Source organism: Daphnia carinata, chromosome 5 (assembly GCF_022539665.2).
Source record: "Daphnia carinata strain CSIRO-1 chromosome 5, CSIRO_AGI_Dcar_HiC_V3, whole genome shotgun sequence".
Lineage (NCBI taxonomy): Eukaryota > Metazoa > Arthropoda > Branchiopoda > Diplostraca > Daphniidae > Daphnia > Daphnia carinata.
In genome coordinates, this window is record NC_081335.1 from 498,137 (window position 1) to 521,257 (window position 23,121).

At 41.8% G+C, this 23,121-nt stretch overlaps 6 protein-coding genes across 11 annotated transcripts; all 6 read right to left on the reverse strand.

Moving 5' to 3' along the window:
* Positions 1 to 516: 516 nt before the first annotated feature.
* Positions 517 to 5,191, reverse strand: LOC130696955 (chitin synthase chs-2-like). The gene is made up of 13 exons (XM_057520096.2): positions 5,014 to 5,191; positions 4,712 to 4,950; positions 4,346 to 4,652; positions 3,971 to 4,287; positions 3,436 to 3,906; positions 2,871 to 3,354; positions 2,616 to 2,816; positions 2,317 to 2,543; positions 2,069 to 2,236; positions 1,657 to 1,998; positions 1,211 to 1,573; positions 983 to 1,150; positions 517 to 906 (listed from the first exon to the last, which is right to left on the reverse strand). The coding sequence occupies exons 1-13, from the start codon at positions 5,189 to 5,191 to the stop codon at positions 628 to 630; spliced, it is 3,744 nt and encodes a 1,247-aa protein (XP_057376079.1). The 3' UTR covers positions 517 to 627.
* A 1,832-nt stretch (positions 5,192 to 7,023) lies between these two features.
* On the reverse strand, positions 7,024 to 8,525 carry LOC130696512 (oplophorus-luciferin 2-monooxygenase non-catalytic subunit-like). Its single transcript, XM_057519589.2, has 4 exons — positions 8,415 to 8,525; positions 7,449 to 8,340; positions 7,268 to 7,384; positions 7,024 to 7,197 (listed from the first exon to the last, which is right to left on the reverse strand). Exons 1-4 carry the CDS (start codon positions 8,451 to 8,453, stop codon positions 7,058 to 7,060), a joined length of 1,188 nt encoding a protein of 395 aa, XP_057375572.1. The 5' UTR covers positions 8,454 to 8,525; the 3' UTR covers positions 7,024 to 7,057.
* A 1,333-nt stretch (positions 8,526 to 9,858) lies between these two features.
* LOC130696538 (slit homolog 3 protein-like) lies at positions 9,859 to 11,542 on the reverse strand. The gene is made up of 5 exons (XM_057519618.2): positions 11,477 to 11,542; positions 10,579 to 11,407; positions 10,391 to 10,513; positions 10,091 to 10,323; positions 9,859 to 10,028 (listed from the first exon to the last, which is right to left on the reverse strand). The coding sequence occupies exons 1-5, from the start codon at positions 11,516 to 11,518 to the stop codon at positions 9,948 to 9,950; spliced, it is 1,308 nt and encodes a 435-aa protein (XP_057375601.2). The 5' UTR covers positions 11,519 to 11,542; the 3' UTR covers positions 9,859 to 9,947.
* Positions 11,543 to 13,838: 2,296 nt separating this feature from the next.
* On the reverse strand, positions 13,839 to 14,935 carry LOC130695806 (uncharacterized). The gene is made up of 2 exons (XM_057518859.2): positions 14,775 to 14,935; positions 13,839 to 14,691 (listed from the first exon to the last, which is right to left on the reverse strand). The coding sequence occupies exons 1-2, from the start codon at positions 14,856 to 14,858 to the stop codon at positions 13,906 to 13,908; spliced, it is 870 nt and encodes a 289-aa protein (XP_057374842.1). The 5' UTR covers positions 14,859 to 14,935; the 3' UTR covers positions 13,839 to 13,905.
* Positions 14,936 to 16,393: 1,458 nt separating this feature from the next.
* LOC132087994 (uncharacterized) lies at positions 16,394 to 17,500 on the reverse strand. The gene is made up of 2 exons (XM_059495412.1): positions 17,359 to 17,500; positions 16,394 to 17,289 (listed from the first exon to the last, which is right to left on the reverse strand). Exons 1-2 carry the CDS (start codon positions 17,440 to 17,442, stop codon positions 16,480 to 16,482), a joined length of 894 nt encoding a protein of 297 aa, XP_059351395.1. The 5' UTR covers positions 17,443 to 17,500; the 3' UTR covers positions 16,394 to 16,479.
* A 1,239-nt stretch (positions 17,501 to 18,739) lies between these two features.
* LOC130695807 (uncharacterized) lies at positions 18,740 to 22,951 on the reverse strand. Of its 6 annotated transcripts, XR_009421040.1 has the most exons (11): positions 22,839 to 22,949; positions 21,841 to 22,759; positions 21,634 to 21,762; positions 21,350 to 21,548; positions 20,888 to 21,070; positions 20,655 to 20,787; positions 20,414 to 20,532; positions 20,235 to 20,348; positions 20,033 to 20,178; positions 19,824 to 19,926; positions 18,741 to 19,739 (listed from the first exon to the last, which is right to left on the reverse strand). XR_009421040.1 is itself a non-coding variant. In XM_057518857.2 (4 exons), the coding sequence occupies exons 2-4, from the start codon at positions 22,757 to 22,759 to the stop codon at positions 21,403 to 21,405; spliced, it is 1,194 nt and encodes a 397-aa protein (XP_057374840.1). In that variant the 5' UTR covers positions 22,839 to 22,949; the 3' UTR covers positions 21,333 to 21,402. The 6 variants fall into 6 exon arrangements, 2 of the variants coding, with proteins under 2 accessions (XP_057374840.1, XP_057374841.1); XR_009421041.1 differs by having other exon boundaries at positions 18,740 to 19,739; positions 20,033 to 20,139; positions 20,235 to 20,532; XR_009421039.1 differs by having other exon boundaries at positions 18,740 to 19,739; positions 20,235 to 20,532.
* Between the last annotated feature and the right edge of the window lie 170 nt (positions 22,952 to 23,121).

A 23,121-nucleotide genomic window follows, 5' to 3' on the forward strand; every position in this document is an offset into this window, starting at 1 on the left:
GAGAACTGAAACAAATAAGTATATACCAGTTACCTGTCAGCACTTAGTACATGCAAAGGAATATTTATGCTGAATGTTTGCATTAAAAAAAGAGCTGAACGAAGAGCCTCAATTAACTTTGTTGGCTTGCTCCGACAATCACCTGGCGTTGCTCCACTTTACACATCCATGTTATGTACAAATTCAAAGGGAAAAGGAAGGTCATTATACACAAACACGTCACAGAAATGTGTCTGCTCCACAGGCTAATATCACAATCCCTTGGTTGATTGTGATGAAAGTGCCTACTACTCGCAACAAACATGTGTGCCATATATCCATATGTTATGTGCCCATAGTATTAGGAATATGGGGTCAACTCGGTCCGGTTACACGTGCTACCTTGAAAAAACTAGGGACAGTTAAATAAAAATATTTCCAAACAAAGCTCTGTCATCCATCGGTAGTTTCTCTGCAGAACCCATCAAAAGGAACATTTGTCAAATATGCTCCATGATACAAAAGAAACTCGGAGCTCCATTGTAATACCAGCAACCCGCATCTTCAGAAAGCACAACAGGTGGAGCTGTACTACTTTCCATTACCCACCACCATAATCCCAAACGAAAAGCGCTGGAACATTTAATACTACGAGATAAATTGAAGTTGACGTAGTTCTGTATGGTGGGTAGTGGCTAAATTTTCGCCGTTTTGATTGAAGCGAGTCAAAACGACTGAGCTATCCATCCTCGGTGAACTCTCGCATAATGACGTGAAATGTACAGATGACAAGATGCGGATTAGGTTTTTGACCCTGAAAATCAAAAGGGCTGCAAATTGAATGAATAGCATCAATCCGGCTAACGAGACCAGAATAATGTGTACGGGACTTGTCTGTGACAAACGACCGTCATTGAGACTCGTCAACTGTGCAATTTAAAAATAGAAAATTAAACATTTGTCTGGTTAATAAAGAAAAATAGTTGACATTCGTAAAGCTTACCTCAATTAAGTCGTGATGCGTTAAACTGTCCGTGCTGTTTACGCCTTGAGATATTAAATTGTCGTTAGCTTGCATCCCGAATATCAGCGCAACGAAAAGCGAATTGAGCAAAATGAAGAACGTGAAGGACCAATTCCGTAACCGAATTAAATCGATTGAGATTCTTTCCTTTAACGAACAAGAAAATGTTTGTAATCATTTAAATGCTGTAATCATATAGATTGAAACCTTGTGTTCTTGGCTGTTGTCCACAATGGGAGATAATTTCTGGGCTATTAAATTATTCCAGTAGGTATCTTCTTCGTGCGACAAACATTTAACATTACGTAATTGTTTTGACAATTTAACTTCAGTTTCCAAATTCCAGTCTAAGGATCCTATTCTGTGGACATGTTGATCGCTTAATGATGGAATTGATGTTCTGGAAACAGACGCTTCCTCAGAATCTGTTGTTTTGCAAGGTTGACTACATGCGTCTTTGGAAAGCTGATCGGTCGCATTCATTTTTTGACCATCTCCGTCCGAAATTTGCAAATTCTCAGTGCCATTAACAATAGACTGCTCCATCTCGTTAGCGAAATACTTTGTGACCTATTAATATGAGCAGAAATAAAACTGATAGAAATGTTTATCTTTGATAATAAAGTGTTTGACATTAAAATGTATCTCGTCACCTTCGTAGGAATTTCCGTAGTTGGTCTTGCTGTTGCAGGTGGATTAGAATCACGAGTTCCCCATGAAACGATGTTCATGTTAATTATCGAATACAGCAAGAGTAATATACTCATCGAAGGTGTCAACAGGAGGTAAACAGGGCCCGCCAGAAGGCATTGAATTTCGCTCGGGTGTAGGCAACCAGCCAGAAAGATGCAACTTGCCAGACAAAGGAAGAAAACATTATGTATCGACCATAACATTTGTATGCCAGAATTAACAGACATCGCTGTTAACCAATGGACCAACGCAGCAACCAGAAGTAAACCATATAAAACTGAAAGACATTTCGCTATCATTAGCTAGAAATTAATTAGAAAACCAAAAATCAATTGTAATCAGATGAATTTTATATGAAATAGTTTTGCTTACCTGCACGCGAGTTGAAACTAAGAAACAGGTAAAAACGAATATAAAAATAAGAACTGAATGAACAGTGAGACTAATCCATGGGCTGAGATAAAAGGTAGTTGCAGAAGTGTAGACTAAAGCAAGAAAAACTGATCCGGGACACAAGAGGCCAATAGTTAGTAACACGGCCTTTGTTATAGAGGTGAATCAATGAGAATAAACTCTTTGCTTTACATAAAAATAATTAATCAACCTTCGTTGATGCTTACCTGGAAAGCGATGTAAAGCCACGAAATATTTGGATTTATTTTAACAATTTGCCTGCAATTCCAGAGCACATCTAGCGTATTTGCAAGTAGGGACAACGCCCATCGACGACGTTGATTGTAAAACTCTTCGAAAGTCTCCGGGCAATGGGTGTACGCAGAACTGTTCGCCGAGTAGGCAAGTCGGTATCCTCGTTTGATGAGTAAAGTGCACAGCCATCGATCTTCCCCTAAGGACACCAATTTTCACAGAGAACGTATTATACCTGAGTTCATAAAAAAAAAAGAGTAAGGACGGTTACCTTGGTCACGTTGGATCATGTGGTGAGCTTCCTCAGAAACAGTAGTGAATTTGGCCATGATTTCTTCATCAAGGAGGACACTAGCACGGATGAGGGAGAAGCAACCGGAAGCACAAAGTATACTTCCCAACAGATCCTCACTAGGTTTCAGCAACCAAAAGCCAACTGCGTACTCAAACATTTGGTACCAAACCATTGCACCTGACATTAAAATTAATGAGTGAACATATCAACATCCGGACTGAAATGAATTACCTATGGACCCTGTTGGATGAGAGCGATTGCAAACGATGCTAACATCTTTTTGGGAATTCATCAGATCCACAAGTGTGTGAACAGCTTTTGGCTGAAAGTCCATATCTCCGTCCAGCGACAGTATAAAGACATTCGTCATGTCCAGGCAATTCGCCATCTCGTACCGGATTAGGTAGTCAATATACATTACTTGACTCCAACGTTTCTTGACGCGAATTTTCGTTCTATCTTTCAAATGAACGGCCATTTTTGTGTTTGCCGGAAGGACCCACACCAATCGACCTCCATAAGGAGTGACAGAAACCGTCGGTGATTGGGGGCTGGTAGAATTTGTCCATTGAGAGTTCACCTTATCAACCATTGCGATAAACTCATTTACAAACTGATTGACTACCCTCGACGTGGCACTATCTGTCGTGCCCGATTCAAAAGCGTCGTCGAAAAAGATATGTGTCTCATAATGATAGAGGTGTGGGTCAATAACCTGCGTTCCAATTGATAGTAAAATTCATAGTTGTCCGTTCGAAATATACTTGAACACTCTTAAAACAATCATCTACATTACCTTGCTGCAATCACGGTTGACACGGCGCTCTGATTGATCTTTATCCAATCGGAAGATAGACTTGAGAATGGTCATCATCTCATCGCTCGATTCGTGCCACATTGTTGCAACGGCAAAAATGCGCGATGTTATGGTGCAGTTGGTTAAACATCCTGAGGTGGCATCCTCCTGGTCTCGATACCGTGGCGAGCTCAAATTCAATGAGTGGTCAATAAGAAGAGAATTATACCATTTAGTATCATTCATCTGAAATGCCAATTCAACAGGCTCCCAAATGTGACGGGTAATCCAAATTTGAGAGAGAATCCATATGAATGACAGGGCTAGCAATATAATTGGCTGGTTGTCGTCGTTATCTGTCCTGAACGAGATAGGAATCGGAAGTGGGTCGACTATATTGAAATGCGCCATAGTTAACGTTGAAATGAGTACAGGGGTTATTATAACAACTGAAAATGCGAAGCCGTATCTCTGTTAATGATTGTAAAAATTTTAAAATTGACGAAACAAGAAAAAAATCATTTACCAGTATTACCTGTGCACCGATCTTGCAGGCAAATGTCCCGAAACAAAAGAAGAGCAAGGAGGCAGTCGCTTGGATGATAAAGATGTAAAACGGGGAAGTCCAATCCACTGACATCGCACTGGACCAAAATTGATATAAGCCTTGTTTGATAAGGAACAAGAATGAACTGAGGTTCGTTTCTGGTATGTGCCCTTCCGGAATAATGACGCTGGTACAAATGAGCATTGTGCCAAGGAAAATCAGTGTTTTCCACAGGATTAAAAATATCTGAATCAGTGGTCGCGTCTTCATTTCTTCTTTTATTCGACCCAAAAACTTAATAAATCCTAGAAAAAAATGCAGAGGTCAGTTAATTGCTACCAATTTAAACGAATCCCAACTGACCGACAGATGCGTCTTTGTCGACGTGGTTCTCCCACCAGCCAAGAGAAATGAGAAAAAGGGATACGGGCAAGGTCCAATCCACCAACTGGTGGCGTTGGGTGAAGCTAGAACTGTAGTGGTTGCCCAATGATGCCGTAGTGCTTCGGATGAAGATCCAGTGTAAACAGCCACTCAACTGGGCAAGAAAGGCAATACCATCCAGTGTCATTTTGGCTAACGGTTTCGGTTCGTCAGGTTTTCGCGACAGGAGGTTGAATAGCGCAGGAACCAGATAAATGCAGTTGGTAACCACAATACCGTGTACCACCTGAATTTTCAAATGAATTGAGTAAAGCCACTGACTATTCATTCACTCGTTAATCTTACCGAAAGACACGGTAAAATTGAGCCGAATAGTATGGCCATCCCAACGGCCTGGGCAGTCTCGAATAGAAACACAATTGGAAGATCGACAGAACGAACGACAGAACGAGGACTCTTCCAACAATCTCGACGGCAAAGACAAATGTATAGCAATTGCAAGAAACTGAACAATTCAGGAACTACAAAACTGAAGAAAATACCCCACATCCAACAAGCGAAGTGCTCAGCGTGTCGGATGGGGTCTGGCAATAACAAAATTATAAAATGGTTAGGTAAAACGACTTAAAAATACATCAGTGATATACCATCTCCGCTGGTGTAGCGATGCGGTCCCCCTGTTGAGGTTTCCTTCAGTTCCTGGCCCATAGACGACGTCATAAAGAAAATTGATGCCTTGGATGCAAGTCCCGCCGACAGGACCACTATAAAAGCCACGCAACAGGCAATGAGTTTGCCACAGAGTTTCAAATTTCTTTTGCCCATTGTCGATGAGAAGCCAAAACGGACCGGAGAAAACTCTTGATGAATTGCGAGTGACCTTTGTTTTTATTGTAGCCTTGAATATGTATGTGACGATATAGGGGGGCGTTTTGGGAACAGACATTCGTTGCTCAGGAACTTTATACATCGGGAAATCGTTCCCCTAGCGGCATAAAACAAATAATACATTAAACACTATCCGTCCTATGTGTTCACCATTGCTTGTTTCTCACCCTCACGATGTAAATGTGTGTAAACGATTCCGCAGGTGCACTTGACGTGCACAATAGACAGCGGAACGATGTGCGGTGCGCCGCCGCTAGGTTAAGGTTAGCGCTGCTTGTTGGGCGGTTGGTTTGCTATCTGTACGTGTCTAGCTATGCTCTGTAGAATTTACCTCTCGATTCTCCGAATTTTGAACACAAGGGCGAAAAACTTATCGTTAAAGTCACCCGTTGTTCCTCTAAAATATATACCAGTGCATTTGGATTTCCCTAGAGCTTGCTATCATAAACACTGTTTTCTGTACGCCATAAACAAACAATACAATCATAAAAAGAAAATGTTAATTTATACTCAGTTGGTATTTCTTTTCATCTCAACTTTAACTGGAGAACTTGTACCATGTGAACAAGTTCTGGATCAAGTAGCATCGTCGCATTTGTGGACGCGTCGGCACCAACAGGAACGTTGCACCTGTTCTGACGACTGTGTAAAATTTGGTGGACATGTCTCGACGAACAGTTGTCACTTCCTAGATACATGCCAGGGCATTCACTTTAAACGTTTTTACATACACGCTGCCATTGAGCAATAGGCGTTGCGTGAACACAAGTTTACGGATCTTGTCGATGTAAACGAACCATACGTAATATGCGATCGTATCTTTGCACGTCTACGTTAGCGAAGACCTATATTGCAACTGTGAATAATTAAATGTGGACCTTCGTGATATAGGTTTTTCTACTCTGAAAACCTTGAACTTTTGTAAGGAAGGATACGATTGGTTCGTAGAGTTTCGCGTTTTCTTACCCATCCCCAGGCCCCTTAGCAGAACACGTGTTGGGAAATAAAAGTAATGGCGGCTTTGCTTCTGATAATTTAACAATTCTGCTGAGAAAACCGAAGCTAGGACCGAATAGAATCCCACCTGAGATATTTCAAATTGCAAGGATGTACCAATTTGACAGAAAGATTGGTTGACTAGCTACAGAATTCTAGTTTTATGGAGGAACGATTTGGTTTGAAACGCGACCTGATAGCTTTAGCTCTGGCAGCAAAATATAAACAGTACATATGACAATATGCCAAATATATTACCCGTTCTGGCAACCAAAAAGGATGCGGAACTGAATGACGGGGCATTGTCCTGGTTAACAAAACTAGAACAAATTGGATTCAGATTAGTTTGCGACAGCTTGGAACCGTTGAATGAACAAACAAACGATTGGACACGAGTTACGTCCATCTAGGGGCGTAGCATCTTATCAATCCACCTTTGCCTACCGTCTACTCTTTACATCGCCACAAAGTTCAGCCTTGGCGCCGACGCTATTTAGCCAGACTCCGACGTAGGTGTTTTTTTTTTATTATTCGTTTGCTAATCAACTAAAAATATCAGCAGACTCTATCATTACTATTATTATTTTCATACCAACTAGACGTCACACTCAGATTGTCTGGAACTAAACCGTGTACTAAACAGAAGAATATATTTTTGTCCATTAGGTCAGCGAAAGTCAGGTACATCAATTTTAAAATCAAGATCGCTGGTGATATCAGACATGTTCAATTAACCAAACAGTTTTCATTGGCTTTTTCTTTTTTTCAATACAAACACTGCAGCTTACAAATTACACGAGTTTACAGCTACAGGCATTCGCTGAAACCGTTTGGATTGAGTTGTTCGAATCGGGTGGAATTCGAACACGTAGCCCCGTGGACGACGGACAGCAAGTTGCGGTTGTCACGAATCAGCCAAGCCAAAGTGCAATCGCATTCAAACGGATCTATATCGAAAATTATTTCAAAATGTTTCAATAATGACACACAGAAAAAATTTTTTTAAAGATAATATACTTGAATCGATGGAAAGACTGCCATTCAGCGTTATCATGCCTTCAAGCATGGGCTGAAAGACGAGCGATTCAAATTGCGTCAGGTTGTTTCTCGTCAGATCAGCCAGGACAACATTTGCTAAAAGAAGATAATTCAAGTTTAAACAAGTCAATCACATAATCAGTATGGCGTTTTTGGGCACCTTTCAAGGCTCCGGGCTCAATCGTGTTTAAAGAAACATTAGTCAATGCCAATCTTTGTATCCTCGGTGATGGCAATGCAAGTGAAGATGATGAAATAAGTGGCAATCGATTTCCAGATAAACTCAAATCGTTCAATTGGCTGAAGAAGACCACCTCGTCCGGAATTCGTGTTAAATTATTGTAAGCTAATGAAAGCACAACGACTGTGTCGACCGACGTAGACGAGTTAATAGACGCTAATATGTTCGTGGCTGATTGGTCGTCCAGCTGATTGTCCGTCATGTAGACTTGCTGCAACTTGGGAAGAGACTGCGCTGGGAACTCGATCGAATCTAATCCCGTGCATTGGTTAATGCTCAACGTTACCATGTTAGGTAACGCGGGTAGATTCTGAAACGCTTGAATGTTTGCCGAGCCGTACAAATACAAATTCATCAACTTGTTGAATCCAGTCAAGAAGTTGAAATCCGTTTGCTGGCTTAGATCACATCCGAGTATGTAAAAATATTCGATGAGATCTTCAGAAGACGTTAGGGCGTACGTGTCGATGCTCAGCCGATACAAATCTCCACTGACAACGGCCGGACAGTAGAGGTCGATCGCCCTGGCCCGTTTTCCATTCAATAAATCGGCCGGAATGTTCACTCCGCGCGTTGATAAATCGGGCAAGGGCCTCAATTGAAGCCAGAAAATGTCTGAGCCTGTTGTACGATTGAAGACGGACACGATGGCGTCGATCGAAACCAATTCACAGACAATGTACAGACCAAAAGTGGGGTAATCACCGCAATAACACGGGGAATAATCCTCGGGACACGGTAACACAGCTTTGTCGATTGCTGGACGCATGAGACTCCATTCGATTGCCGCGGTCGTGAACGTAAAGATGATCTAATTAAGAAACATAAGGATTAATTTCGATGAAAAAAACAATGATTGAAAGATAATGCTAAATATATACGTACCAGGAGGACTAGAGAGCTGAGAATAACTTGGACCTTCATGACTCGTGGGTCGTACTCGGTTGCATTTGATATTGCATCTAAATAAATTTCGACGAGGATTCAGCCTTATACGCTGTGGTTACGGGCCTAGAATCATCAAACATGTCAATTGAACTAATATCTCTGCTGTTTGAGTTTTATCTCTGACGTGCACGAAGAAAAGACATGGGCGTGCATAAAACAAACAATAAACTTAGAAAAGGAAAAGAAGAAAGCACAAACAAATTATAAGTTTAGTTCAAATGGTCTACAGCTGTATTTGTTCTAAGATATTTTGGCAGTGTCATATAGTCTTATGGCAATAGTATCCACCCAGGGTAAAAGTCGGAGGTGGTGGACGCCACGAACCTCTCGATAGGTGTGTCTTTAAAGATGATTGGAACGAGGCTTGGCTACACCTGCCTGTTTGTTGCACGAATCAAATCCACTGACGTTTAAGTTTCTAGAACACCGTTTAAGGCGCATTTTGTTCTGTTGACATGTCTGAGCAAGTGACGGTTACTATCAGCCAAGCCAAGTGGCAATCACAATCGATTGGCGGTAGATCAGGAAATAGATACGTTTCTTCACTAAATCTACAACTCTTTGAAGCATTCTTGCTTCCATGCACGTGAATAGCTGCATTTTGCTGAAAAAGTTCTTGGAAAACAGATGCTTCGAATCGAGCTAATTATTGTTATTAGTGCTTTTGGTTTTGAGGGTCTGCAAGTCACATCAGGAAAGATTAAGCATTTGAATTTGCGCTCCGTTTAGTTCGAAAGTGCAACGTGCTCGCTGCCTAGCTTATTATTGTTGAAATTTAGGTTGGGAAGCTTAGAAAATCCATCGATTTTCGGCAGTCGTGTTAAATTGTTATAGGACGATATTCGAGTGGAATATGTTGCTCGGGATGAATGCATCCTCGTGTGATTCAGGGACTGTTACATAGACGAAGTGGATATCGACTTGCAAAGTGCGCCCGACTACTGTGATGGCAACGACGGCCAACACCTTCATAATTAGTCACAATATTCTACAGAATTATGTTGTGCTAGTTCAATTACAATAGAAAAATGGTTTTACCTGTAACCAAAATGGCGTTGGGATCCATTATTAGCTGAATAAACAATTCAATGCATGCTCAAATTCTAATTCAAACCGACGCACAATATAATTGTTAGCTAACGCGGGCTCACTAAATACTCGAGCAACTTGCAATATCATGATCATAAGCAAGGCGATCGAAAAAATAAAAATTCAGCTGATTATTTAAGCACAAAGATTAAAAGGACTTGACAATCGTACCGTGGAACGGTGCGCTAATGCTTACGATTCATAAGTGCTGACTGCGTTTGACTATAATGCTTCGTGACGAAAACGGAAATTGATAAAACTCTATCCAAGGTGCCCTTCTTCTAACAACATACCTGACTGACACCAATCTTTATTACACATTCTAAATCAACGTTTAATAAACGCGATACAAGAAGACCGCAGTTTGATAAGCGTCACTTATCAAACGTTACATGTCGGCACGTTGTAAGGCCAATCACACAATTGGTAAGCAGGATTAAAGACGAGACCACCCGGACATTCCTACAGAAAAAAATAATCATGTAACGCATATTTTATAATGAACTATGACCAATTTCACTTACGACAAGTACAACGTCTTGCCTGCTGCACGCGTAATAGGACGTGCAGGATAACGGATTGGGGAAGTTGCCGTCAATGTTTGCGGGACACGTAAACACTGGGCATCCACTTAAAGCATCCGGATTCAGGTCGGTAAACAATGTCGAATTGGAGCATTGGCCACCATCAATGACGGGCAATAGGTTTCGTTTGTAATAAATCAGCCAAGCCAAGTGGCAATCACACTCAATGGGATCTGCATAGTTCCAGTGTGTTTAATAAAACATTTTTATTTTTAAAAACTATTGAAATAGAAAACCTACTTTGGAACAGTGATACGCTTCCGTAGCCAGCTTGCACCATTCCCTCCAACATGACTTGAAAGACGTAAGATTCAAAGTGAGTCAAACTGTTCTGGTGCAGGTAAACCAAGCCAAACCTGTGCGCTATTGCAAATCATAAAAATGTTTGAAAACGAAATGAAATCGAAATTGAATTTTAAATATGCCACCTCCAAAAGCGCTGGGCTCTATGGTTCGGATGTTATTGTTTCCTAAATGAAGGTAGCTGACGTCACCATAAAAAGCCAAGGAACGTGTGACAATCAAGTCAATCTTATTGTTTGCCATCATCAACTGGCTTAGTTTACTGAAGGACGATATCATTGCTGGGATCCTCGTTAATCGATTATTGTACAATCTCAGCTCTTCTAGTGATTCGAGCGAAGACAGCGCCAAGGCTTTCAAAACATTCGACACGGCAAGATCGTTCATGTCGTTGTCGTACAAGTAGAGAATGCGCAATCCAGGCAAAGCCACAGCATCGCTGTCCAGCAAGTTCTCAAATCCACGAGAATTGAGGATGGAAATGTAATACAAGCTGGACTGAGACGGGATGCCCAAAAAACTGGTGAAATTTCTCGAATTGTAGATGTTAAGGCTGGTCATGTCTCCGAAGCCGGACAAGAACATGAAATTCCGCTGCTGGATGAGATAACAGCCGTTGATCGTGACAGTTTTCGTGAAATTCGCCGAAGAGATGAAAGCATTGTCGTTGATTTGCAACTCGTAAGAAGCCTCCAGGCAGTTAATTATAATTCCGCTTGCACGTGAATTACCAAGTAAATTATCTGGGATGCCGTTCGTTTCGTTAAAGGCCGTCGTCAATCTGAACGAAGCGAGATCTTGAGGTGTTGTGCGATTGAACAATGATTTAACTTGTTCGATGGGCACCTGATCGCAAATAACATCCCACCTTCCCGTCGACGAATCGCACGTACACGGCGTGTAATCTTCAGTGCAAACAGCTCGCTCCCCGTTAACCGAGGTCAGTATCACTAACTAAACAATCGATAACCAAACAATATTGAAAAGTTCGCGTTCAATTTCAATTAGTTGTGAGGAACTTACCAGTAGACTGAGCACTAGACATTTCAGTTGCATCTTCGTCATGTCGTTGGAATTAAGAGCACTTTGGTCTGCAATCTTACCGACGTCCAAATGTTTCCAGTTCTCACTGGCCATTTGCCTTTTAACGGATAAGCGCTTGTCCGGGTCCGTTGTATCTTTAACAATCGAGTTGAGTTAAGCTGATTGCGCGACCACTAACTGTGTCGATGCGATAGATGAAAGTGTCAACGATAAACATTTTGAAAATCTTTGGCTTTTCGAGTCACGTGAGTAGCTTATGCATCGTCAAACAAAAAGGTTTGGAGAAACCCCAGTTTTTTTTCAAATTAAATAGACACATGAGTTGGTTATTGCGGTTTAACAAAATTGTGATAGACGGCTGTTTTTGTCGACTTTGTGCACCTTGATCTGTTTGGACTGCTGGTTCGCACTCAACTGGGGAAAAGGGGAAGTTTTTTCTACCTTGTCCAATTCGTTGGAAAGGTATACCCTTACCCTACGTCATTTTCTTGCCCCTCCCTTACACGTCTGCTTTTACGTAACTTTATGTTTTCAGCGTTCTTTTGTTCTTTTCTCTCGTCACCCTTTCCCCTGCTCTATGCAAGTTTAGAGAATTAATGTCAAAGTGTTGTGAGATAAATTTGTATTACATAACATTTAACGGATCGATCACCGGACTTCATTTTTTCGCAAACTTTGGAACTTGAGCAAGGTGTTGAAAAGCGCTGTTCCAGCCGAACGCCAATCAATTGAGGTGCTACTAGCCACTGCAGGATGGTCGCTGGTCGTCGGAAAGAACGGGACCAACAAATGCGCTAAACGTTGTTGCAATTTTTGCAAGTTGTTGGAAACAAATGCAATCAATTTGAGAGCGATTTCCATTAAATAAGTCACTACTAATTTCCAATCGATTGTTGAAGGCTTTTCAACCAAATTCTCAGCTGACCGTTTCACCATTCGGCTGGTAGTTTCTCCGGTCATGGATTCATCCGTCTTTGCTTGTACGGCCGTTAACTCTTGAGTAGGATCGTCATTGCTCGTGTGATGATGAGGCCGATGAATTCGGGATACTTTAGAAATGCTTTTGGTAGTAGATACTTGTTGATGAGACAGTGTAGTGGCCCGGCTCTCATTTTGGGCCGCCAATAAAATTAAGAGAGAGACGCAAGCAGCTAAAGATCTCATGGCAGAATTATCTACGATGTCAAGTTTGAGATTCATTTATTATTTAGCAATTGGATGTTCAGTTAATTGTAGGGACTTACGATGTAAAGGCCGAAGTGGAGATGTTGATGTCAAGTTGAAGACTGTGATGAAACCAGCTCTGTTTTACCTTGTTTTATACCTAAAATATGTTGACCTTCTTCTAGAGAAGACAGCAGCAAGGTCATCATTGAGAATCCTCGTATGTCCATGACCTTTAGTAGAGTTTTAAAGCTTCTCGGACGTGCTTGCATAACAACCTCGGTGGAGGTCGCTGAATGGCCATCTTTCATGTGGGCTTTGCTCCTAGAGTGTTATTTGTATTTTTATTATTCCTCCTATTTTTATCAGTAAGGCTTTTTTGTTTTTGTTGAGATTACAAACAGAGGTTTGTTTTTAGGTCGTGCTGGCAGCGTTTCGTACCCAGCGATTTGTGAGAAAATGTGCGGTAGCTTAAAATTTGTTGATATTCGATTTAATTTTCGTGCAGGTCAAGCTGTTTAACATACCAGTTGATTTAGCATCTCACATGCCTGGAGATGTTATCGGATTAAAGACTTTGTTTACCAATTTTTTGGTGAGCGTTATCGGTATGACGCACAACATTTTAGGGAACGCAATCAAACTAAAGGTGAGGCAGGTGTAGGATTAAAGTATAGATTTAGGTGGGATTTAGCATATACTTTACGGTGCTCGATTTAACTGATGTGGTACGATGAAGCTGTTTACGATTCACATCGTTCAGCTAAGTCTTCTTTCCGAAGCTTTCTAATTAATGCACACGAACTATTTCTACAAGGTTGGTTTTAAGATGACGCACTTTATGTCAAAGGAAATGTTGTCCCATTAGCGAAATGGAACCAGGTGTTTGGTTAAAAAAACCGTTTCATCTAACAGGACCTACAATTTTCTTTTTGTTCTATTTAAGTAGCGTGAAGCTGTAGCGTTGTTTTGAAAAGGTAAGAGGAAAAAAAACAATTGCTGATGCATTTTCGTAATTTGAATATATTTTCTATTGATTTAGCAATTTTCATAGAGGTACTAAAAAAACAGTAGCTCCATCAACGGAAATCTTTTAATAGAATTCAAATTTGAAAAACTGCAATGTAATTTTTCGAATAGCATGAAAAAAATGTTTACTTGAAGTATTCAGGGTTTCCTTTATCCGTGTTGTATCGCTGTTGGTAGTGGCTAGGCGAGATTTGGATTTTCAAAGCTTCTGGAGCCTAGGCCATAATCATACCATCATCTTCTGCTTCCGCTTCTTGGCGTGATTCTACAACCACTGCATCTTCTTCTTCTTGGCGTGATTCCACAATAAAAGCATCCTCTTCTTCAGCCTGATCAAAGCTAGCCTCGGAGTCGTCGGTTGCAACATCCGCGACGTCATTAGTGGTAGCAGCCTCAGTGTCATTGGTGGTAGCATCGGCGGACTCGCTGGGGGTAGCAGGCTCTTGTTCTTGGGTCTTGTTGGCCTTTGCTTCAACAGCAATATCTTTAGTTTTCAATTTCTTATCGAAGCAGTCCGTGTCAAAAAGACATGGGTCCTCTGCGTTGGCGAGTAGTTGAGAAAAAAGTTCGGCAAAGATGATGTCCTCATTGCTATTCTCGTTGCGGTTAATGTTGATGTTGGTGTTGTCGGATTGGGGTTGCATCACCCACGGACGATTGGGGCGCTGAGGCTTTGGGCGGTGAGTCGAGGGGCGTTGAGGCTTGGGATGTTGAGGCTTGGGCTTGTAAGGTGTTGGGCGTTGGGGCTTTGGACGGTAAGGCAAAGGATGTTGGGGTTTAGGGTGGTATGGCAAAGGATGGATGGGCTTAGCATGGTAAGGCAAAGGAGGTTGGGGCTTGGGATGGTAAGGCTGAGGACGATAGGGCTTGGGGGGATGGGGTTTGACGTGGTAAGATGGCGGCCGATATGGAAGTGGTAGATGTCCTCCATGCGACGGAACACGACGTTCATCCGCATGAACATAGACCAAACAAACGGCCAGGAAAATAGCTGCTGAAGCCTGTGAAATTCATACAAGACAAATCGTTGGAGATGATGGATTCATAAACTGCACATCTAAAGTAATAATGAATTAAATTTTACCGAGAATTTCATGTTTTTTCGTGGAGAAGGAACTGCTTGGTTGTTGCAGAAGAGATGAGGAAGGCAAGTCTGCTGCATTTCCATCGAGTTTCACCTTCTTTTATACCTAAGTGACGATGTAAGGCAGTCATTCAACACGACCTTCACGTTGGCAGTGCCTCGTTTGCAAAACGGAAAAGTACAAGAAAATTATTTAAAACATGGAATCAATTAAAAATGCTCTCGTTAACCTAACTACCTGACACGCGATGATTTCTTCTTGTAAACACGGGGCTCCTCTGCTCATTTGTAAAACATTTGCTGCCCTTGTTTTCATAAGCAAATCTCTTAAAGAGATTGAAGAAGACGCCAATACACTGGCGAAGACCACATCCTTTTTCTTTCGTTATTTGGCCACTGAATCAACAAGAAATCCGTGTACAACTTTATCACGAAACTTGCACAAGTTAAATCACCTTTGATTGATAACGATAAAATAAAATAATTTAAATGATTCAAATGCTACTACATTTTTTGGACTTCATTAAAAGTATGACCAAACACCCTGCCAGAGATGTGATGTCTAAGCAGAACATGCTAAACACAACGGGGTGGGTAAGCAAACGAAACAATTGATATCCATAATGGCTGCCCATTAACTCTACCTTTTTCAAAATACAGTAGCCTTGAAAATTCGTCCGTATGTCATATGCCAATCTTTTTTCATTCCCGACAGCCTAATCTAGCGCATTCTACAATTAGTGCAGTCGAGCAATACAATTTGTTTGATTTAAACCCTATGATTTCAATTAAGCTAATGATGACGTAACGACTGATCAATGGGCACACAGTGCATTGGGTTTTAAAGTTACCTTCACATTTTGAGCTCATTCTGGAAATGTTGTAACGTTGCCACCCGTCACATCGCTTAGAAAATGTGCTTTGGCTAAGCTTGACGAAATATTTTACTGGCTGGAACACTTTGGAGAGGTTCGACGTCGAAACCATGCACATGGAAAACACTTAAAAAATTTTGTGCTTTTAACACTTAACAAGTCCTACACCCACTTTCAAATGAACTGCAAATAACAGTCGAAGCTCCTTGCAAATCTACTAAGATCAGTCTGGCCGGTAGAGACATTCGAACGTCAATGGGCGTATCTTCAGCTTACGTGTTTGCCAAATTTACGTCATGTTCCATATTGATTTACCTTCATACTGCGTTGCGATCACACAGATCCCCTTTCAGACTTCTAAGGATTCCCGAAGCAAGATTTTACGCAAATCATCGTATTAGTCTCTGTGCACAGATCCTACCCGCCCCAAGACGTACAAGGGGATCATTCCACCAGAAAATGTACTTGCTTTTTTCATACTTCCTGTAGATTAATTCAACATTAAATGACTAAAGGAAATTGATGCAAAAATTTTATTCTTGATTTTGTAATTGAAATGTATTTTCCGTCAATGAAGCGCCTGCATCAACATCTTATCCATAACAAGAAATTGTGGAAATCGATATCAAAAACCAGTTACAGCACGAGGAAAGTTTTAGAGAATTTAAACTTAAAAAAAAAATGCCATTTCATAAACAAAAAAGAAGCTATTGTCGATGGGCACTAGCCTGCAAACGTCTCAGTTTAACCGGGTTCAGTATTCAGCGGTTTGGTTTTGCGTCGTCATCGTTGAACGGTGTACACGGCTTGAAAAATAGAATCTGGAATAATTAAAACATCGCCATACCATCGTCTTCCTCGGCTTCGCTTTCCTGGCGTGGTTCCACAACGACGGCATCCTCTTCTTCGGTCTGCTCAGTTTGATCCAGGCTAGCCCCGTCGTCACTAGTGGCAGCATCCTCGGCTTCAGTGTTGATAATAGCCTCAATGTCATTGGTGGTAGCATCTTCGGTTTCGCTGGTGTTGGCAACCTCGGTGTCATTGGTGATGGCAGCCTCGGTGTCTTTGATGGTAGCAGCCTTTTGTTCTTCGGTCTCGTTGGCCTTTGCCTCAACAACAACATCTTTAGTTTTCAATTTCTTATCGAAGCAGTCCATATCAAAAAGACATGGGTCCTCTCCGTTGGCGAGTAGTTGAGAGAAAAGGTCTGCAAAGATGATGTTTGCATTGCTGTTCTCGTTGCGATTAATATTGATGTTGGTGTTTTCTGGTTGGGGGTGCATCACCCACGGACGATTGGGGCGCTGAGGCTTTGGGCGGTGAGTCGAGGGCTGTTGAGGCTTGGGATGTTGAGGCTTGGGCTTGTAAGGTGTTGGGTGTTGGGGCTTTGGACGGTAAGGTAAAGGATGTTGGGGTTTAGGGTGGTATGGCAAAGGATGGATGGGCTTAGCATGGTAAGGCAAAGGAGGTTGGGGCTTGGGATGGTAAGGCTGAGGACGATAGGGCTTGGGAGGATGGGGTTTGACGTGGTAAGAAGGCGGCCGATATGGAAGTGGTAGATGTCCTCCATGCGACGGAACACGACGTTCATCCGCATGAACATAGACCAAACAAACGGCCAGGAAAAGAGCTGCTGAAGCCTATGAAATTGTTGCAGTTAAGTGGGATCAATACTGGCGCACTTAAAGTTAAAATAAATTAAGTTTTACCGAGAATTTCATGTTTTTTCGTGGAGAAGGAACCGCTTGGTTGTTGCAGAAGAAATGAGGAAGGCAAGTCTGCTGAATTTCCATCGAGTTTCACCTTCTTTTATACCTAAGTGACGATGTTTGACAGTTATTCAACACGACCTTCACGTTGGCAGTGCCTAGTGTGCAAACGAAAAAGTAGAAACAATTATTTAAAACAAGGAATCAATTAAAAATGCGCTCATTAACCTTAACTACCTGACACGCGATGATTTCCTCTTGTAAACATGGCGCTCCTCTGCTCATTTGTAAAACATTTGCTGCCCTTGTTTTCATAAGCAAATCTCTTAAAGAGATTGAAGAAGACGCCAATACACTGGCGAATGCCACATCCTTTTTCTTTCGTTATTTGGCCACTGAATCAACAAGAAACCCGTGAACAACTTCATCACGAAACTTGCACAAGTTATATCACCTTTGATTGATAACGATAAAATAAAATAATTGAAATGCTTCAAATGCTACTGCACTTTTTTGGACTTCATTAAAAGTACAACCACACACCTTGCCAGAGATGATGTCTAAACTGAACATACTAAATACAACGGGGTGGGTAAGCAAATGAAACAATTGATATCCATAATGGCTGTCCATTAGCTCTACCTTTTTCAGAATACCATAACCTTGAAAATTCGTCCGTGTGCCATATGCCAATCTTCTTTCACGTCCGACAGCCTAATCTAGCGCCTTCTCCTATTAGTGCAGTCGAGCAATACAATTCGTTTGATTTCAACCCTATGATTTCAATTTTAGCTAACGATGACGTAACGACTAATGAGTGGGCACGCACTGCGTTGGGTTTTAAGGTTATCTTCCCATTTTGGGCTGATTCTGGAACTGATGTAGCGTTGCCGCCCGTCACATCGCTGAGAAAATGGTTAAGCTTGATGACACATCTTATTGTCTGGAACACTTTGGAGTGGCTTGACGTCGAAACTGTGCGCATGGGAAACACGTGAAGAATTTTGCGTCCTACATCCACTTTCAAATGAAGATCAGCCTGCCCGATAGAGCCATTCGAACGTCAATGGGCGTTTCTTCAGCTTACGTGTTTGCCAAACTTACGTCATATTCCATATTGATTTACCTTCATCCTGCGTTGCAACCACGCAGACCCCCCCTTAGGCTTTTAAGGATTCCCGAAGCGAGATATTACAAAAACCATCATGTTATTCTCTGTGCAAAGATCCTACCCGCTCCAAGACGGGCAAGTGGATTATTCCACCAGCGAATGTATGTGTTTGATACTACATGTAGATTAGTACAAAATTGAATGATTAAAGTAAATCAATACAATAATTGTAGTCTTGATTTTGTAATTGAAATGTATTTTCCGTCAATGAAGTGCCTGTATCAACATCTTATCCATAACAAGAAATTGTGGAAATCGATATCAAAAGACAGTTGCAACACGAAATTAAACTTTCAACAAAAAATGCAATTCCATTAACAAAATAGAAGCTATTTTTGATGGGCACTAGCCAGCAAACGTCTCAGTTTAACTGGGTTCAGTATTCAGTGGTATGGTTTTGCGTCGTCATCGTTGATCGGTGTGCACGGCTTGAAAGAAATAGAATCTGGAATACCTAAAACATCGCCATACCATCGTCTTGCTCGACTTCGTCTTCCTGGCGTGATTCCACAACAACCGCATCCTCTTCTTCGGTCTGCTCAGGTTGATCCAGGCTAGCCTCGCCGTCACTATTGGCAGCAGCCTCGGCTTCAGTGGTGATATCAGCTTCCATGTCATTGGTGGCAGCATCTTCGGTGTCATTGATGATAGCAGCCTCGGTGTCTTTGGTGGTAGCAGCCTCTTGTTCTTGGGTCTTGTTGGCCTTTGCCTCAACAGCAATATCTTTAGTTTTCAATTTCTTATCGAAGCAATCCATGTCAAAAAGACAGGGGTCCTCTGCGTTGGCGAGTAGCTGAGAGAAAAGCTCGGCAAAGATGATGTCCACATTGGTGTTCTCGTTGCGGTTAATGTTGATGTTGGTGTTGTCGGATTGGGGTTGCATCACCCACGGACGATTGGGGCGCTGAGGCTTTGGGCGGTGAGTCGAGGGGCGTTGAGGCTTGGGATGTTGAGGCTTGGGCTTGTAAGGCGTTGGGGGTTGGGGCTTTGGGTGGTAAGGCAACGGATGGATGGGCTTAGGATGGTAAGGCAAAGGATGTTGGGGCTTGTGATGGTAAGGCAGAGGACGATAGGGATTGGGGGGATGGGGTTTGACGTGGTAAGAAGTCGGCCGATATGGAAGTGGTCGATTTCCTCCATACGACTGAGTCCGACGTTCATCTGCATGGACATAGACCAAACAAACGGCCAGGAAAATAGCTGCTGAAGCCTGTGAAATTCATACAAGAGAAACCATTGCAGCTAATTGGGCTCATAAATGGCAAATTTAAAGTTAAAGTAAATAAAATTTTACCGAGAATTTCATGTTGTTTCGTGGAGAAAGAACTGCTTGGTTATTGCAGAAGAGATGAGGAAGGTCTGCTGAATTTCCATCGATTTTCGTTCTCCTTTTATACCTAAGAGACGATGTTTAATGGTCGTGCGACACGGGCATCATAGCGAAATACGTAAATCGTTAACAAGTCATTGGAAAAAAAATAGAGTGAAAGAACACTAGTTTACCTAATTATCCATTTTATAAAGGATTATTTTCAAGCAATTAAAGAGTTCCCCAGTTTAATTCGTTAAACAAAGTCAACCTTGTTCGCTTGTCGAATGTTCTTAGATTGCTGAAAAATCAAGTATTCGTTGAAGGTCGTGTCTTTTGCCTTGTTAAATGGCCACGATAAGAAAATAGTAGAATTTGAATTCAAAGAAAATTTACCCATCTCGTACAGCTTCGCTATTATGTATCCAATTAATGAATGGCGTGGACTAAAAAGGCCACCACTCCATTTTGGCTCTTGGGCGGAAGTTGGTCTTACGTAACGTCGAGCGACTCAACGCAGAGGAGAGGGTAAGCACATGAAAACAAATGATATCCATAATGGCTGCCCGATATACCTTTTCAAGCTTTGAAAAGCAAATATCCACACATCCAATCCTTGGAGAACCGTTTGACCGGACAGTTGGGTCCAACTTGTGCTCCACTTCAGTGGGCTATTTTTTTAAAAACACGATCGCTAATAAAAATCAGGTATTTAATTTTTCACATTACCATCATCTTTCTTCATCAGGACGTATGTCAAACTTGGTTGTAAGTGTCGAAAGCAAAACGTTATGGAAAAAGGAATGCAGTACTTACGTGAAATTCGATAGATCTGGAAATGGAACGTCGGATACGTCGATAAGAATGACCGTCTTTTGATGATCCTTTGTCGCAGTCTGTTGGGAAAATTCTGATCACTGTACTGCAGTGTCTTTTCAATGTTGTCAAACTGCGTTCGTTTTTCGAATCAATACAATGAAATGTTCAAAGGTTATTGTACATTTACGTAAATAGTAAGAAACCTAGTTGTTAAAAATAAGACAACTCACTTCTTACAGAATTCGATGCAGGAAAATCGCTAAACCAAAGTCACTAAAAAAAATGTTGATTTCGATGGCTGTGGGGTTATCGCAATAATCACGTCATATACAATCGCAAAACATTTCCGCCGTCCAGGCGTGTTTTCGATGTCATTGACCCGTCGTCTTCCAAAGCCGTCTTCTCCACTAAAACTTAAAAACATACACAGTAATACGTATTCTTTTTATTTAACATCTAAAAAAGTTATTGAAAAATCCCTGTCAAATGAAAAAAAGAAGAGAAAAGAATCCTGATAATCTACACAAATTAAATAGTGTTTGAGTTTAAGAGATCGATGTGCCAACTATCGGCAACTGTATATTAAAACGAAAGCAGTGTTTTTTTGCAATACACTCTCTAAACTCTACGAAAAAGAAAAGAAAAATGATGCGTATTATTCTCTATAGATGAGTATTTAGAATAATGTGTACCGCAAGGTAGAACTCTGCTTGGTCTAAGGTTGAACGATAGCGTTTCTTCCCGTTCACGATAGGCAGTGATCGTAGCCTCGAGGATTCAAGTTCTCGAACAGTGTGCCATTAGAGCACCTGCCGTTGTGCACGTATTTCAACAGGTGTCGCTTGTCGCGAATTAACCAGGAGAGATGGCAATCGTCACAGACGAATGGATCTGTTTTGAAATAGTATCTGTTAGTTCTGTCAAAGGTACGGACTATAAGCCAATATTTCAAATGAAATGATCAATCCTTCTTAACTGTTGTGCACGTAAAGGCCCGCCGTGGATGTGATGTAACTCATTTGTTGCAGCATGTCTTCGAAAACGGCCGAATCGAATCGAGTCAGCCAATTGAAGTCGAGATAAACGAGAGCTTCCGAGAAATCTCCTGAAAACAAATAACAAGATGAACTGACAACAAGAGTGGAAATGTCTTTCGAAGGAAATTCAACGTCTTTAGTTTTACCGTGGAAAGCACCTGGCTCGATGTCCGTCAGAACATTTTTAGACAAGATAAGGAAGGCGACGCGAACGTCTTGACTAAAGGCCAGCGAACCTTTCGGAATTGTGCGGATGGCATTTCCGAACAAATTGACGTAGCTCAGCCTCTTGAACGAGCTGACGTTGTCCGGGATGCGCGTCAATCGATTCTCCCACAAACTGAGTTGTTGTAGAGTTTCGTTTCCAGTTGGCGATGAGGCAATCGAATTCACTAGTTTATTCACCGAATGATCTCCTAGCTGAGTTCCGTCCAAGAAAAGAGATTCCAACAGAGGCAATCGATCAGCGATTTGATTCCAGTACTGAAAATCGAGGCATTCGTAAATTCTCAACGATCTGAGACGGGCGAGAAAGGCCATCGCTGGGAATCCTCCAAAACGAATGGAACGTGTAATACTCAGACTTATTAATCGAGTACTATCAGCCAGGAAATCGAAATCCAGCCGGCTGAGGTCGCATCCAGCCACTTCGAAATGCCCGATGTGATGCAGCGATGAACGGAAAGCATCCGGATGGATTTCCAATTGCAAAGGGCCAGCCATGGAGGTGCAATTGATTGCGATTCGATCGACGCTTTTGCCATTCAGCAAATCGGCTGGTATCTTGATGATGTCACTAGACTCGCTCTCGGTGGCCAAGGAGAGCAAATCTAGCCAATAAATGTGTCTAACCTTTGTGCGATTGAGAGCTTTGGAAACGTCGAGAGCCGTAACGGATAGCTTGTCGTCGACGGCACTTCCGCAATGCACAACCAATCCGTAAGGTTCGTAAATCTCACAGACACAAGGCGAATAATCGTTACAGACGAAGGCATCGCGTGACGTGTAATGTCGCACGATAATGAGAGCGTCCATGGTCAAGACGAGAAACAGAATAAACAGCATCTGTAAAACAAACCGAAAGCAAACTGTATAACGGAGCACTATGTCGCCACATGTCTTCTTATGCGGGCTAAAAACCTACCACAAGAAGTTTGGATTGGATTCAACGGGTTGAGGGTTCAGTTCCTGCGTACCTACTGTGCCATGGTTGATGTGCGACTCTTGTAGTGCAACATGTCGAGCGAATGGACGAAGGGGGTCGTCCGCACGAAAGTAGTGACTATGCAGGTTTTTTTTTGAACAACAGAAACAAAATGCCGCGCGATGAGCTTATCCTTCATGTCCAATTGGAAGCTATTAAGACGTGACTGGAGGCATCGACAGACGGTTTACGTCACCGTATATACGTTCGCGAGCGAATTTCG